The 16,065-nt window shown below is 46.1% G+C and overlaps 1 protein-coding gene across 4 annotated transcripts in view; it reads left to right on the top strand.

The window, feature by feature from the left end:
- Window positions 1–565: 565 nt before the first annotated feature.
- The window catches only part of PLPP4 (phospholipid phosphatase 4), a gene marked incomplete at both ends in the record, with an annotated part of 110,658 nt that continues 95,158 nt past the window's right edge, over window positions 566–16,065 (top strand). For all 4 annotated transcript variants that reach the window (XM_080693804.1, XM_080693805.1, XM_080693806.1 and 1 more), the window contains one exon: window positions 566–621. In XM_080693804.1, coding sequence (XP_080549930.1) covers window positions 566–621 — 56 coding nt within the window. The remainder of the gene's footprint in view (window positions 622–16,065) is intronic.

Below are 16,065 nucleotides of genomic sequence, written 5' to 3' on the forward strand. Positions count from 1 at the left end.
ATCCCCAGCCACCACCTGGACTGCTGGCGCGGGCTCGCCTTTGTGCTGTTTGTGCCAGGATTCTGGTACCTGGCTGGCACCATTTAAAAGCAAAGGAAAGCCAGCGAGTGATCTCCGAGGAATGTCCCAGAAATTGGAAAAAAAAAAAAAAAAAAAAAAAAAACAAATCAGGTTGGAGGAGCGGGAAGCCGGAGGGAGGGAGATTTCCCTGGGAGAGGTGGCGGTGCCAGGACTGCCCTGAGCCTGAGCCCATCCGGAGTACACTCCATGCCCACGTGCGTGCGCGCGCCGAGGGACGAGGTTGGAGACGCGGAGGGGCGGCGGGCGGAGCCCCCGAGCCCAGCGCTGCCCGGCGCCGAGCCCAGGGCCGCCCACTGGCCCGGGAGCCGCGGGGCGCAGGGGAGGCGCGGGCTTCCCCGGCCCCCCTCCCGCCCGCGCTCGCGGGGTCCCCAGCGCAGGCTGCGGGAGGGGCCGAGCCGCCCGCCCCCGCCCGCGGCCTGGAGCGCCGAGCTGCGGGAGCCCGGAGAGCGCCGGCCGCCGCCGCGGGAGCTGCTCCGGCCGCACCATGCGCGAGCTGGCCATCGAGATCGGGGTGCGGGCCCTGCTCTTCGGGGTCTTCGTGTAAGTAGGGGGCGCGGGCGGCGCACCCCGCCGACCCAGCCTCCCCGCGCCCCAACTTTGTTCGCGCCTGGGTTCGAGGCCCCCTCCTCGCCTGGCGCCCTTCTTTTTTTCTCTTTCCCGGGACCCTCTCCGCAGAGGGACCCTAGGGTGCGCCCGGCTTTCGCCGCCTGGCCCCCTGGCCCGCCCCGCACCCCCTGTCCCGGGGACGCAGGCTGCTTCCCGGGGCTGGGCGCGCACCCTGGCCCGCGCCCTGGGGAAGTTTCTCCCTCCAGACTCTCCCCAGGCCGACGCGGCGGGTCTCTGCCCCGGGCCCACCTCCCGCTGCCCCCGCCCGCCCGGCCAGGCTGGGTCTCCTGCGGCGGCCGGGCTCCTGCCGAGCGCCTTCCCGGAGGCGTTTGCGGTACTTCTCCCGCTGGAAAACTGTTGCAGAGGCGGCCGGGCAGCTCGGGGGCTGCAGCCGGGGTGTGGGCTGGAAACGCCCCGAGCTCCGTTTCCAGGGACGTCCTGCCTCGGGTGCAGGGCTGAGGTCCCTCGGGGCAGCAGGGGAGTGCCCGGCGGCTCTGAGCGGCTGGCCCCCAGAAGAGATTGTGGAAAGAGGAGGGGGCCATTGGCGTAGGTTTCTTCCGAGATGTCTGAGCTTCCTCCAGGCGCCCGACCCGCTGGCTGCTCGCCCTCCTCCAGGGCCCAAGCTGCAGGAAGCTGTGGCATCTCTCTCTTCCAGATCCCAGCCCAGACAGGAGCTGGGAGTCAGCTGGCAGCCCCCAGGGTCCACTTCCGCCCACTTCCCTCCGTTAGTGGGTCCTATTCTCTCTCTTTTACCCATGGCTATTTTTCTGAGACATTTTAAATATTAAAGTTGTATGAACTTTCCAGATTTGCTGGCTTTGGGAGGGGGCTGAAAACCCACGAAAACAAACAGGAGCCCCTCCCCCTCTGGCTTGGTGTCCCAAGTAGAATTTATCCCCCGCAGGTGTGCTGGGTCAAAGGTGACTTCTGTTTCTGCCGCCCAGGGTATGCACGTGGAAAGCAATGCCTTGTTTTTGCATGTGTTTCTTTAGCAGGGGTTAAATCCATCCAGAGTGTTTATTCACACCGCCAGAAAAGGCCCTGAGCTCCCCCAGATGCAGGCGAGCCCCCCTCCCCTCCTCCTGACTGAACACTAGTGTCATTCACGGGGAAGAAGGAAGAAGGACTTCAGTTGGGTCTTGATGTATTTGGAGAGACAAAGCCCTTCCCTCTCCTCTTGCTCTGCTTCCCTACCTTTGGAATAAACAGTAAAACGGGTGATTGCTGGATGATCAGATTGGGCCGGCTTCCACTCGGCAGAGAGGCTCCAGCCCCGTTAAATTATTATGCGATAGAAATGATAAAATAGTGCTCAGTGCACCATAGAATTTAACATGATGATGTTTGTATGAAAAAAAATGCTGAAATAAAGTGAAATAGATGGTTAGGCTACCTGCTTTGATTGCTGTTAGGAATTCTGTAATTTAAAAAGGTCCAATAATAGGTAAAGTATTTATAATGTTTTGAAGTTTCCCTTAAATAGTCCCCCAAACATTTATGAGATCTTTACAAATATGCAGTGAATTTGAAAACTTGATAATGTTTATGTACTCTGACTTCCTCTTAAGAGTATTATGTATAAACCAGATAGGCAGTTTACATTCTTTTCCCCAGAGTTCCGTCTTGTATTATGAATGAGGGTCTGCTGTCATCTCTCCTGGTGGGTCAAAAATGATGGCATTTTGGGGGATGATTTCTGGATTTCACATCAAGTTGGAAATGTTAACAGCGTGTCCAACTTGTGGCCCTCTTACCCGCAAAGAGCAGCTCTGGTTCAGCGGCCAGCCCCCAGGGGATGTTGGTGGCTCAGATCCTCCTGTCATCGGGCAGATGACTTCCGGAAGGACACTAGGAGCGCAGACACAGATGACCCCTTGTTTCCTCAGATAAGCTTCTGGCTCCTTGACAGCGGCTGGCTTTGGGGGAGTTTTACTCTTCCTCTTGCCAATACTGGCGTGACGGCTAGACTGAGCGGGTCTGTCCCATCTCAGATCCTGGAGATGCTGAGTTTTAGTAGCCAGGGAGGCTTGGGATTTCCCCTGAGCAGGTTGAATCCGATTTCTCTGATGTAGTGTGCAATTTAGCTCGTAAAACTCATCATCTACTTTTGTTTGGCATGCCTACCCTACTTCCCAGGATGAGAGTATCTCATCTCTTTGAGGGCTCTTGCTCTGGATAAACATTGGCCTCCATGTACCTATTCTCTGACTGCATTTTTCTTGCCTGGGAGCAGGAACTCCAAGCAGCCCACACTCTCCCTGTAGATTCCAAGTTAGAGCTCTGGAATGTGGTTTGGACGTAATCTCTCCTTCGCTGACTCTCAGAAGAGTTTTTCTGTTAGTAGATCAGGTGTGGCATCAAGGTTTTGTGCATCCAGGATTCTGAGATGAAGCTTTGCCAACAACCGCCACGATGCTCAGGTGAATTTTGGGCTGTCGTGCCTATGAGCCCCCGGAAAGAGAATTAGTAAACAGTAATGTACATCGGGGCTGGCACATATAGTTGACTCTAACAGGAATTAAAGTGTTAAAGAAAAATAAAACTGCAGTGTGCAGCTTTGAGACTGCATTTGGCACTTCCAGGCTGTGCGCCTCTATGACCTGTTACCTCTAGGGAAGCGATAGTTGGTGGGAACAGGTGCCGCTCCTGCTGTACATTCAAATCCCAGGATGATACCTCGAAGGTGGAGGATGGCAGTGCCGGTCCAGGCTCCCTAAAGATGAGATTTGGCTCCATCACAGAGTTGGGAGGTAAGAAGTGCTATGTACATGGCTGGCCGGAGCTCAGGTGGTTGTACCTTAGTGACAGATGCTCATTGGCTAGTTAGCACTGCAAAAAGAACCCAGGGCAAAGGATGGCAATCTGAATCCTGGACCAGAGCAAAGGGACCTGTCTATTTTGCTTGCCAGCCTGGGATCCCTGGGCACCTTCCACCCTCTCTGTGCAGCGGCATGCCAGGAGTGTGCGTCTGCTGAGGATGCTGGGTGCTCGGTGGTGATGTCCGCCTCACTCCAGGTCAGACCTGCATCTTTCTTGGACTATGCAGGAAGCTTGTGCTGGGGACGAGAGGAGAAGGAGAAGGAAGGCCGGGTGGGCTCCAGTGAGCTCACAGTCCCAAGAACAAGTGCACACCAGACCATGAAGTCTTCTTTTCCTTTATGTAATAGCCACTGGTTTTGAAATTTCTGCTTTCTGCTATTTCTCTTTTATCATCCATCCAGTGGACGAATCTTTATTTGGTACCTTTTAGGTACCTGCATGTGTGGTATATATTTTCTTTCCCCTCCCTTAGCAATCATTGGTTGTGTAATCCCAGCAATATGCAGAGAAACTTGCTGCTTGGACTGGTCTAGGTGACTTGCCTGAGGGAACTGGAGGTCTGTAGTTGAAATATTGACAATAACAGACAGATCTGGTGTTATTGTCGCTGAGAGTCCAGTTCAGGACTCCGGGCTGGGTCGGCTGTGGTCCTTGGAGCAGTGTGCCCAGTTTTATTGAGAAGAAAGGATAATTAGCCCTGGGAGGATTGGGAAGGAGACAGGTGCCAGGGAAAGCTGCCCAGAGCTGATGCCTCACCTGAGTCTTGAGCACCGGGTGCCAGCTGTCCAAGACCTGGGCCCAAGGACATTCCTGCAGAGCACAGCCCTGGAGGCACATTTTCCATGGGGATCTTCTAGCAGATGTAGCCTCCGACTGGCAGTGTCAGGGTGTATGTTGGGGGGTTTTTCTAAGAGACAGGACATGAGCCCAGGCCTCTGTGTCCTGCCAGGAAGTGCGTGTTCCTTTAGAGGAGGTAACTGGGCAGCCCAGCAGATTTGCAACAAGGAGGACCCTGCTCAGAGATTTGCCCAGCCTGCAGGGGGCCCGTTCTTTTGGACATGCAGGCCCAGTTTGCTTTCCTGAGTGATAGCATAAAGCCCTGCTGCGGCCACTGGCTTCCTGGCTCTCTTCCTTTGGTTCTGCTTGTATTGTGGCCCCTCCTCTTCATGCTGGCTCTGGACTGTCTGCTGCTGTACTCTGGGGACGAGGATGCATCTTTATCTTCTCTGCTTTTTCTCCTTCCCCATCTGGTCTTGCTGCCAGTGTGGTCCATGCCTCCTGGCCTAATTTCTGTGGATCATTTTCTTAGAACTTTATATCAACCCAGAACAAAGCTACTTAACGGGCGATGTGTTGACTACCTGTGTCAGATTACCTGGGGGCCCTGTTCAGATGTACAAAATCAACCCAGACATCATAGAGAAGTGAGCCCTAGCCGGGCGTGGTGATGCATGCTTGTAATCCCAGCATTTGGGAGGCTGAGACCAGAGGATCACAGGTTCATGGCCAACCTCAGCAACTTAATGAGGCCCTTTGCAACTCAGTGAGATCCGGTTTCCAAATAAAGAATAAAAATTAGAGATGGGTGAGTAGCTCAGAAGTAAAATGCACCTGGGTTCCATTCTCAGTATTGAAAAAAAAAAAGGAAGCCTGGGATCTGTATTTTTAAGCAGTTGCCTTCTATCTGCCAGCTTTGATGACTGCTGGTGTGCAGTTTCAGGTCATTTGAGGGTCTCTGCTGGCTCTTCTCTCCTTCCCTGCCACACAGGAGCACTGTCCTGGCGAGTCCTTGTCTTGAGACTAGGTGAGGCCAGGTGTGAGCTCTGGTGAGAAACAAGCCGCTTGCTGACGTGGCGGGGCCGCAGGTGGAGGCGTCAGGGCAGCTGCCCCGGGGGCTCGTGCCAATGGTGGTGGGCTGTGGCAGCAAGGGCAGCTTTCAGTGTTACCTGAGACGGGGGGGATGGGTAGCTATCATGGCACGAGTCTGTTCTGTCTGCCGGACCCACTTGTGATAATCAGGCTTGTTTTCTAGCAGTAGGTTTTAAAAAAGATGTTTGAAGCAAAGTGGTGCAGTAGAAGCCGCCCCTTTGGAGCAGACAGGTCCACGTGCACATTTTGGCTCTACTGTGAGTTAGTAAGTTGCTTAAAATCTCAGAATCTCAGTTTCTTTGTGTGGGAAATGGAGACAGGCTTACTTTATTTGGTTTTATTGGAGAAGTTGCTTTTAGCACCCGTAGTATTTACAGTTAGGTGTCTTCTCCCCATTGCCGGCAATCCCTATTGTGTGTTTGTAGTGTCTGTCTACACATGGCTGTGTTTCATAGTGGTTAGAGTTGTGGCCTTTGACCTCAAACTTCCAGGGCTTAAGTCCTGATTTTTTTCCCTTACATTGTATGTGTGTGTGTGTGTGGGGGGGGGCATTGAACCCAGGGGCATTCTAACTCTGAGCTATACCCCTAGCCCTTTTTTAAATTTCTTGCTTTGAAACAGGATCTCACTTTGTTGCTGAGGCTGTCCTCGGACCTGCAATCCTCCTGTCTCAGCCTCCCAAATATTGGGATTACAAGTGTGGTCCACCATACCTGCTTCGTGTGAGCCTTTGGGCAACATCGTTCTCAAGCTTAAACCTTTGTGACCCCACCTGTCCCCCTGGAATGTTACTGCTGTCCACGAGTATTAAACAATGAGTGAGTATTAAATGAGACAGTGTTCAGCTCATTGCAGGTGCTCAACAAATGGTCACATCATTATGACTGTCCTTTTATTAAAATGAATTCATAATATACATGAAATACCATAGGTACCTATTGAGTTTCTTATAAAAAAATTCGTATAGGATTTCTAGAAAAGAATAAGGTCCCTTAAATATATTTTAGATGATTCCTTATAGTCCCCCAAAGTGATACCTTACTGTGAGCCCCCTCAACAAGCTGGCCCCCACACTCTGTGATGGGTGGGGATGGGTCTAAGGCTTGTAGTGTCTCAATGGTGACGTAAATTGCTGGCCCTTTACACAGTGATTCCAGGACAGTATACCAAAGGCATTGTCAGTATAGCTACATTAGATAAGTGCTCGTCCCTCTCGTTAACATAAGAATCAGTTTTCTTCCCACAGTTCTGATAGAAACATATCCGGGGAGCGAGCATGGTGGCAGATGCTTATAATTCTAGTACTTGGGAGGCTGAAACAGGAGGATTGTGGGTTCGCGGCCAGCCTTAGCTACTTAGGCCCTTCGCAACTTAGTGAGACCCTGTTTCAAAATAAAAAATAAAAAAAAATTGGGCTGGGGTGTAGCTCAGAGGTAGAATGCCCCTGAGTTCAATCCCCAGCAACACACACACACACACACACACACACACACACACACACACACACATCACACATATACACACACACATGCAAAAAGAAACATATCCAGGGAGCAGTTTTCATTAGGTACCCTCTGCCCCATCTGTGCATAGAGGACCAAGTGTCCCCAAGGACTCTGTTCCCGGGAAGGCGTCTCTGCACGGCCTTCTGATAAATGGAGCAGGCTTCTATTGGAAGTATTATTTGCCACTGTAAAATGAGTTGGCTGTATGCAGAATTCTGAAAATTGATGATGTTTTCCCATAGAGGATAAATTCTTATAACACAACAAAAGCATATCATTAGTTTCAGGACTTGTGGACACAGTTATCTCAATTAGTTATAAAGATTGTGCCTTTTATGACTCACGCAAGGCTTGTAAAAATTCGGTACTCCAATTTTTCTTGGGTCGTGTTTGTAAATATAAAAATTATCTTAGTAATATTGCTTCTTTAAAAAAAATCATCTGGGTGTTCTGTGTGGATGAATTAGAATCACTGCTTTACAGAAGGAAGCTAACTTGAACACTGCCTGGCGCTGGGTCCTCCTGGTTTAACTGGGAGCCATGCAGGTGTTAGGGGGGTTTTGAGATGCCCGGGAGATGCCGGCAGAGGGGAGCTGGGGACAACGTCATCTTAAATTGTCCCCCAGAAGCCAGGACTCGGTTGTTATTCTGTTATTCTGTCTCTGCTAAAGACAAAGGAGCCAAGAACAGGGTCAGACGCCGCAGGAGCAGTTAGGTAGATTTCCAGAAAGCCAGCAGTCTGCCAGTCAATGCGAGATGTGGCTTTCAGTGTTACCAGAGGGTTTTAAAAACCTGCTTTTATTGAAGTATTAGTTTGAACTATATGAAATTGCTGATGTTTGACTGTTTTGACCTACGAAGCCAGAAATCTCATTTAGTTCAACCTAAAAATAACGTACACAGAAAGAAGTGTCTTATTCATAATTTTACAGCTGCCCACGGCAGCCCCTACCTGCCAAGCCCACTTCCAGCAGCCCAGGGCCCCCACCCCCAATCCTGCCAGCTTGCTTGCTCTGTGTTTAAATGGCGTTGTGCGGTGTTTTGTGCTTTCCTGAGACTCTTTTTGGCTCAACATACTTGGGGATTCATCTGTGTTCTGGGAAGTTAATGGTCATCGGCATTGTTCTAGAACGTTCCGCCATGTGGCTGAACCCCTGGTTATTTACTCCCTTTGATGTCTACAGGCATCTGGGTTCTTTATTGCTTTGGGCTATTAACCATGGTGCTATATTTTTGGGGGGGGGGGATCTGGCTTTACACCAGAGGGTTTAAGGAAGCATTTGGCTTCTCTTTGCCCAGCTAGAACTTAAAAGTGGGATTTTAGTCTGCAGGCCACATTATCCTCCCCCGTGGGCAGCTGCCTCAGGTAGTGCATGTGATGGGTCCGGCAGGTGACACAAACCTAAAAGTGGGGTCCCTCTGCGGGCGGGAGGGATGACATCGTGGTCAAGGAATTAAATCTTGACCCTGAGAGTGATAAATATACATCCTGGCCTCCTCGTCTGTAAAATTGGAGCACGTCTCACCTCTGGGGAGAGGAGCGGGGGCTGAAAAAATGAAGTGATTTCAAGCCTGTCTCTCCATTCCTCCAGCTTCTGTCCTTTCTGTGACTAAGGAGGGGACCTAGGTCATCGGGCTGATACCCCAAAGTAATGATAATAGGACGAGTGCAGCTCTCAGGACCATAGGAGAGAGCCATGCCTTGGACTCAGATGGTGGACATTTAGGGAGCACATTCTGAGCACTTGTCCAAGAAGTTACCGAGCCCTTGCCAGTATGTGTATATTATTTGATCTTATCTCCGCCTCGGTTTTGGTAAAGAAGGGAAGTGGAGGAGGCCATCTTAGACACCTGCTAAGTAACCAGCTTTGAACCAGACACTTGCCACCCTTGAGGTGGCTGAATCTTTATAACCCCCAGAGGCACTCCTGTTGTCCTGATTTACAGAGTTAAGAGCTAGTGCCTCTCCCTACAGATTCCTCTGATCTGGAGTGTCTGCCCAAGGCCCAAGTGTGGAAGGCGTGGTCCCCAGGGCAGCAACATTCAGAGGCAGGGCTTTGGGGAAGGGACTGGGTCACAAGGGCTTTGGCCATGTCATGAATTAACCCACTGATGGATCCATAGCTGAATGGACTGTGGGGAAGTGGAGGAAACTGTAAGAGGAAGGACCTGGTTGGAGGAAGTGGGCCACCGGGGTCATGCCCTAGGAAGATATGTCTCGTCCCCAGCCCCTCCATCCTGTCTCTAGCTCTAGCTCACTTTTTCTCGTTCCATCTCCACCTCCTCTCTATCTCTGTCTCTCTTTCCCTCTCTATCTCCATCTCTCTATTTCTTTTTCTCACTCTCCTTTCTGACTGCTCCACGGTGAGCATCTCTGCCACCATGCCCCCCTCTGCTGTGAAGCTCAGCCTCACCACAGGCTCAGCAACGGAGCCAGCTGACCGGGGACTGAAACCTTGAGATAAACTAAGTCTTTCCTCTTCTAAGTTGTTTTTCTCGGGCATTCTGTTACAGTGATGGGATGATGACTGATACACCCTCATATTCAGAGAGCTCTTCCCAATCAAGATGTGAGAAGAGCCCTTTAGTAGAAGAATGGGCAATGGGTATGAGCACTAATAATTAAGGTGCCTTTAAGTCTGCGGTTTCTGCAAGGTATACCTCTGGAAGCAACAACGTAATGCTGAGTGTAGATAAATCACAGGCTTCTTAGGTGTTATGGCGAAAGCACGTACCATCATTAAAATTAGTTACGTGGTGAAGTGTCTGTTGGCTTGGGGAGACATCATCTACTGTGGCTAAGTGATGAACAAGGTACGGAAGGATGCACGGTGCGATTCTAATGTGGTACCGGAGTGTTCTCCGTTTGTTCTTATATATAAGAAAAATGTCCATTATGTTTCATAACAGAATTTCAAAAGATTTTCCTTGGGGTGGGGCTAATGGGACTGTATAAAATGTATTTGCATTTTCAATGTGCTACTTATCTATATTTTTATTGTAAACATCACTTCTACACATAATCAGGAAAAATTGAGTTGTGTGTTTCTTGTTATGGGATTAAAAAGAGAAGACAAATATCCATGGATGGGGCCCTGAATGATTCTTTTATGAGTACTTTGGGAATATTTAAAGTGGGAATGTGCCAGAAGTCAACCCTTATACATTTTATATCAATAATATTTATTTATTTATTTACTTATTTATTTGGTGTGGTACTGGGGATTGAACCCAGGAACATTCTACCTCCAAGCAAAACCTCCAGCCCTACTTTATTTTATTTTTTTAAATAGAGTCTCACTAAGTTGCAGAGGGCCTTATTAATTTGATGAGGCTGGACATGAACCAGTGATCCTCCTGTCTCAGCCTCCCAAGTACTAGAATTACAGACATGCACCACCATACTCAGCTTCAATTAAAATGTTTAATAAAAAAATCAGAAAGTGAAGATTAACATCTGTAATGTGAAAGTTTATTTGAAACAGATGTAATCCAAATTCGCAGGCGGAATTGTAAGTGGACATAGCCCTTTGGAGGAGCCGTATTTCAGTGTGCTAGCAGCTGTAGAATTATTCCTCCCTTTAAACTTAGAATTGTGGAAAAAAAGATTGAGACACTAAAGTAAGAGATAAAAAAATTTTCACTTATAAAGATTTTCACTGCTGTGTTCTCTACAAAGCAAAGTAAATATGTTTGTCAAACCAAAACAAATCGATTAAAACTCAAATAGCCCACATTTAAAGATGACTCGGCAAATTATGCACACTTATATATTATAGGTATTGAAATAATTGTTTAGAAAATTGTAAAGAAACACAGTAAACTTTTATTTATGTAATATTTATTTTAAAAGCACTATGCAAAATGTATTTCGGAATCACAATTATTTGAAGTGTATCTCACTTGAGCAAATATGAGAATTGCAAGGATTATTAGTCAGGGTTCCATAAAGGATCAGAACCAACAATATATATGATATATATACATATACATATACACATACACATACACATACACATACACATACACATACACATATACATATACATATACATATACATATACATATACATATACATCTTACATATAACATAAGCAATAATCAATGTAATCGTAAAAGAAGATTTATTAGATTGATTTATACAATCAGAGGCTGGATAGTCCCATAGTGGCTGTCTGCAGGCTGAGAGCTGGGAAACCAGTAGCTGTTCAGTCCAAGCAACTGGGGCCTCAGAACAAGAGCGTCCAGAGCTGCAGCCCGGGCTACGGCTGAAGGCCCGGAGCCCCCGGACAGTCGCTGGAGAGAGCGTGAGTTGGAAGAGTGGAGGGCTGGAGCCTGGTGCCCACAGGTGGTGGCAGCGGGTGTAGATGCACCTGCTTAAGAGGAACTGAGTTTGCTTCTGCCCTCTGCTTCCTCCTCCTCCTACCTTTTGGACCTTTTGGCTGCAGCCTTTTGGACAGCACCGCCCACAGGAAGGGCAGGTCTGCCTCGCTGCTCCAGTTGTCTCTGGAAACATCCAGAAGTCTCTGAGCTCTCAGTCCAGTCAAGCTGGTCATCCAGTGCTGGTCATGGGAGCAATGTATTCTCCTCACTTTGAAAAATTCTAGCCAGACGTGGAGGCGCACGCTTGTAATCCCAGCATTCGGAGGCTGAGACAGGAGGATCAGGTTCGCAGACAGCCTCAGCTATTAGTGAGGCCCTTTGCAACTCAGTGAGACCCTGTTTCAAAATAAAGAATAAAAAACAGAGCAGGGAGTGTAGCTCAGAGGTCGAATGCCCCCAGTTTCCATGCAAAAAAAAAAATTCTATTAGAGCCAACATACTTGTAAAAATTAAAGAAATACAAAAATGGAAGACTCTTTGATGCTCTTTACCTATGTTCACCAGTTCCATTCCTGTTACTTTCTCAAGTTAAGCTTTTTTTTGGGGGGGGTACTTGGGATGGAGCCCTTCTACCTCTGGGCTACACTCCCAGACCTATTTTATATTTTTTATTTGGAATCAGGGTCTCTTAAGCCAGAGAGGCTGGCTTCGAACCTGCGTGATCTTCCTGTCTCCGCCTCCCAAGCGGGGATTACAAGCGTGCGCCACCACGCCCGGCAAGTTAAACTTTTAAATACAATTTTACATAATTATAATATGTAAGAAATACATTTTATATGTAGCTCAAAATTTATTATTGAATTTGTCTTGGAGCTATTTTCCACTTATACAGATCCACTTGATTCTTTTTAAACTGGCCGTGTGATTGCACATTGTATCAATCTACTAGTGGAAGTTTTCTTTTTTTTTTCTTCTTTTTTTGCTATACTGGAGATGAAACCCAGGGGCATTCTACCTCTGAGTGACACCCCCAGTCCTATTTTTTATTCTTTGTTTTGAAACAAGGTCTCACTAAGTTGCAGAGGGCCTCACTAAAGAGCTGAGGCTGTCCAGGAACCATGATCCTCCCGTCTCAGCCTCCCAAATGCTGGGATTACAAGCGTGCGCAACCACGCCCGGCTTCTGAAGTTTTCATTTTTTGCTGTGATCGACAACACATGTGATTGCCCATACGCTGTAGGGCACCCATTCAATATTGATGCTTGATCAACTTTTACAAATAAATGTTGTTGGTCCAAGTTCACGTATATTTTAACTTTGTCCGGCCACTGCCAAATTCTCCACCCAAAGAGCTATATGGCATACATACTTCCATTTCGCCAACCGTGGGTGAAGGTGTCTGTTTACCTACATCCACACCAGTGCTGGGTGTTAACATTTTATGTTTCTGCCACGGCAGCGAAGGGTACGTTTGATTTACTTTTCATTTCTCTTTCTACATTTCATATCTCATTTTATGTTTTATATTTGGTTATGAACTTTTTTCACATATTTATTGACTATATTTCTTCAGTGAAACTTCTTTTTCCTTTTTTTGTGGGGATGGTTCTGGGGCTAGAACTCAGGGCCGTATACATGGAGGCAAGGGCTCTCCCACTGAGCTGCACCTTCAGCTTTTGACTCCTCTCTTTTTCAAGCTTCTGTTGGGTCTCCCAGTTGAGCTTACTGATGTACAGGAGTGCTTTCTTCCTTAGAGATATTAATCTTATCTTTTATATTTTGTAAATATTTTCTTTACATTTGTGGTTTACTATTAAGTTTCTTTGTGATTCCTGTTATTGTGTATAAGTTTTAAATTTCTTTTTGGTGCTGGGTGTTAGACCCAGGGGCATTCTACCTCTGAGCTACATCCTCAGCCCTATTTTATTTTTTATTTTGGAACAGGGTCTTAGTAAGTGGTGGAGGGCCTCGCTAACATGCTGAGGCTGGCTGCAAACCTGTGATCCTCCTGTCTTAGCCTCCCAAGTCCTGGGATTACAAGCATGGGGCACCACGCCTGGCTAGGTTTTAATTTTTATGTCGTTTAACCTGCCATTCTTTTCCTTTATGGTTTCAATCCTAGTTAGAAAGCCATTTTCCTTCTAAAATAGAAATATTCTTTTTTGTCTAGTATTTTATACTTTTGTTTCCCAATTCCTGGATGTATTTGTTATTTATTTTTTACATATGAGGTGGAATAGGGAATTTGACTTTTTTCCTATCAGGAGACTTGCCAGTTATGAAATAGACCATTGATTTCTTTCCATCCATCTGTGAGATTGCAAGTGATTTCTTTTCTGATTATTAAATTCCTGGTCTGACTCAGTTAACATTTTAACCACTGTCGTTTTGCAGTTTTCTTAGATGTCTACATGGGAAGTCCCCCTTTGCCCTGGTCCTCTGTGCGGAAGGGTACAGCACAGTGGTTAAGACTGTAGGCTCCAGAGCTGGAACACTCAGGTCCAAAACTCAGACTGCAACTTACTAGCTGTGTATAGTTGGACAGGCTTCTTTCTCTCTCTGTTTCAATTTCCTAGTCTTTAATATGGAATAATGATAGTCCTAAAATAGTTTCATTGTATCGAGGTCAAAGACTACGACTGGTATGATTTTTATGTTTTATATTCATGTTTTATATTCGGTTATGATTCTTTGTGGCCATACACATAGTCAATTTTTTCATAAATTTTACATAGCTCGAACATAATGAATAGTTTCTGTTTGGTGGGTACAAAGTTCTAAATATATTAAAACAAGCTAACCGTGGTGTTCACATCCTCTATAATCTTGTGCTTAAATGTGCTCTTTTAAATTCTGTCTTTTATATGTGCAGATACGTGGCCTCTATCAAGCTAAGATAATTAAAGCTTTCACATTGTTTTGTTGTAGTTGTTGTTGAAATAATTAATATTTTGTCTTATTGCTGCCAACTTGTTCTGTGTTTTCTTATTGTACTGCTTCATTATTATGTCTCTCTCCCTGCTATCATTTGACTCAACCCCCCCCCCCCCAAACACAGTGTTAGGAACTTAGCCACCAAGGCAGCAGTGCTGGGAGGTGGGGCTTCATGGGAGATGCTTAGGTCAGGAGGATTCTACCCTCACGCCTGTATTAATGCTGATTGTGAAAGGGCTGGAGACTGTGAGTTCAGTCCCCTGCTCTTATGAGCCATCTCTTGGCTTTCTCCCATCTGCTATGGGATGATACACCGTGAGAGCCCTCACCAAAGCCAGGCCTTTCAGTCTTGGACTCCTCTGCTTAAGAACGCTAAGAAAGCCGGGTGTGGTGGCGCAGGCTTGTAATCCCCGCGCTTGGGAGGCGGAGACGGAGGATGGTGCTGGTTCAGAGCCAGCCTCGCTGGTTTAAGAGACCCTGTTTCCAAACAAAAAAAGTATAAAATAGGTCTGGGAGTGTAGCCTGGAGGTAGAAGGTCTTCCAGGAACCCCAGTACCACCAAAAAAAAAAAAAAAAAAAATGCTAAGAAATCAGTCTTGCTCCTTATAGCCTCAGATATTATGCTATATCTGCATACAGTAAACTAAGATACCTCTGCCTCTGTTTCTTGCTAACTCAGTAGCTTATCTTTTGTTTTCTAGACTTCCCCTTTCCTTTGGTGATTTGGAGGGACATCATAATTTCTATGCCTATTTCTATACTTCCAGTTAGTGTTCTTAAATTTTATTTCCTTCAGATGAATTGAACTTTATCCTCATGTAATTTTCATTTTTCGTCATATCATTCCTTATCTTGAAGCCTATTTTATCTAACATTAATATATTTCTATATTATCTTTATCCCTTACTTTTGTTGTATCTGTGTTTCTATGTGTTTACTTTTAAAGCATGGCTCCTACTGATCTTTCCAATAGGATTTAGTTGTAGCTTTTAATTTTATCCTCCTAGCCAATCTCTGCCTTTAATTTGGATGGTTAAGCCATTTATAGTTAGTGCAGTTATAGGTATGGTTGGATTTAAACTGGTCACCCTGTTATTTGATTTTCACCTTTGTTATTTGTCTCAGCTGTGCTTTTCCTCTCTTTTTGTCTTCTGTTAGATAAGTCAAATACTTCCTAATATTCCATATTTTCTCCTTTATTTAATTTTTATATATACTTCTTTAAATACTTTTACTAGTTTCTCTGGAGAAAAGTGTGCCATATTTACTTATCACCTCTCCCTTAAGTAAATATTAAATCACTTCCCATAAAATGGAAAAATCTTATGACAGCATGCCTTCATAATCTCCTCTCATACCTTTGGTATGTTGTCACAGATGTAACTTCTACGTAAGTAAAAGTACGTGAATCCCACAAACACATACATGACTTTTTCTTTTATAGTCAATTCACTTTAAAAAAAATTAAGATTTAAAAAATATGCATCCACATTTTTACTATTTCCAGTGTTCTTTATAACATCTTTCAAATTTAATTTTCCATTTGGGATTATATTCCATATGTCTGAAGAACTTCCTTTAGCTTTCTTGTAGTGCAATTTGCAGGAAATGAGCCTTTGTGGCTTTTATTTTCTTGGAATTCTCTCTATTTTTCCCTAATTTTTTAAAGCTATTTTTGTTAGGTAAGGAATTCTAGGTTGGCCATTTTCTCCTGGCACTTTAAAGCTGCCTTTGGGTTGTTTTGTGGCTTCCATCATTTCTGACAAGAAGTTAGCTGTGACTTCTATTGTTGCTTTCCTGAACATAATGTGTTATTGCCCTTGGCAGTCTTTGACACTTTCTCTTTATGTTTTGTTTTCAGCAGTTTGACTGTGGTACATCTGAGTTGGTGTCATTTGTATTTTTTCTCTTAGGATTCACCGAGAT

The sequence above is a fragment of the Muscardinus avellanarius genome, assembly GCF_963383645.1.
Source record: "Muscardinus avellanarius genome assembly, chromosome: 4".
NCBI classification, from domain to species: Eukaryota; Metazoa; Chordata; class Mammalia; order Rodentia; family Gliridae; genus Muscardinus; species Muscardinus avellanarius.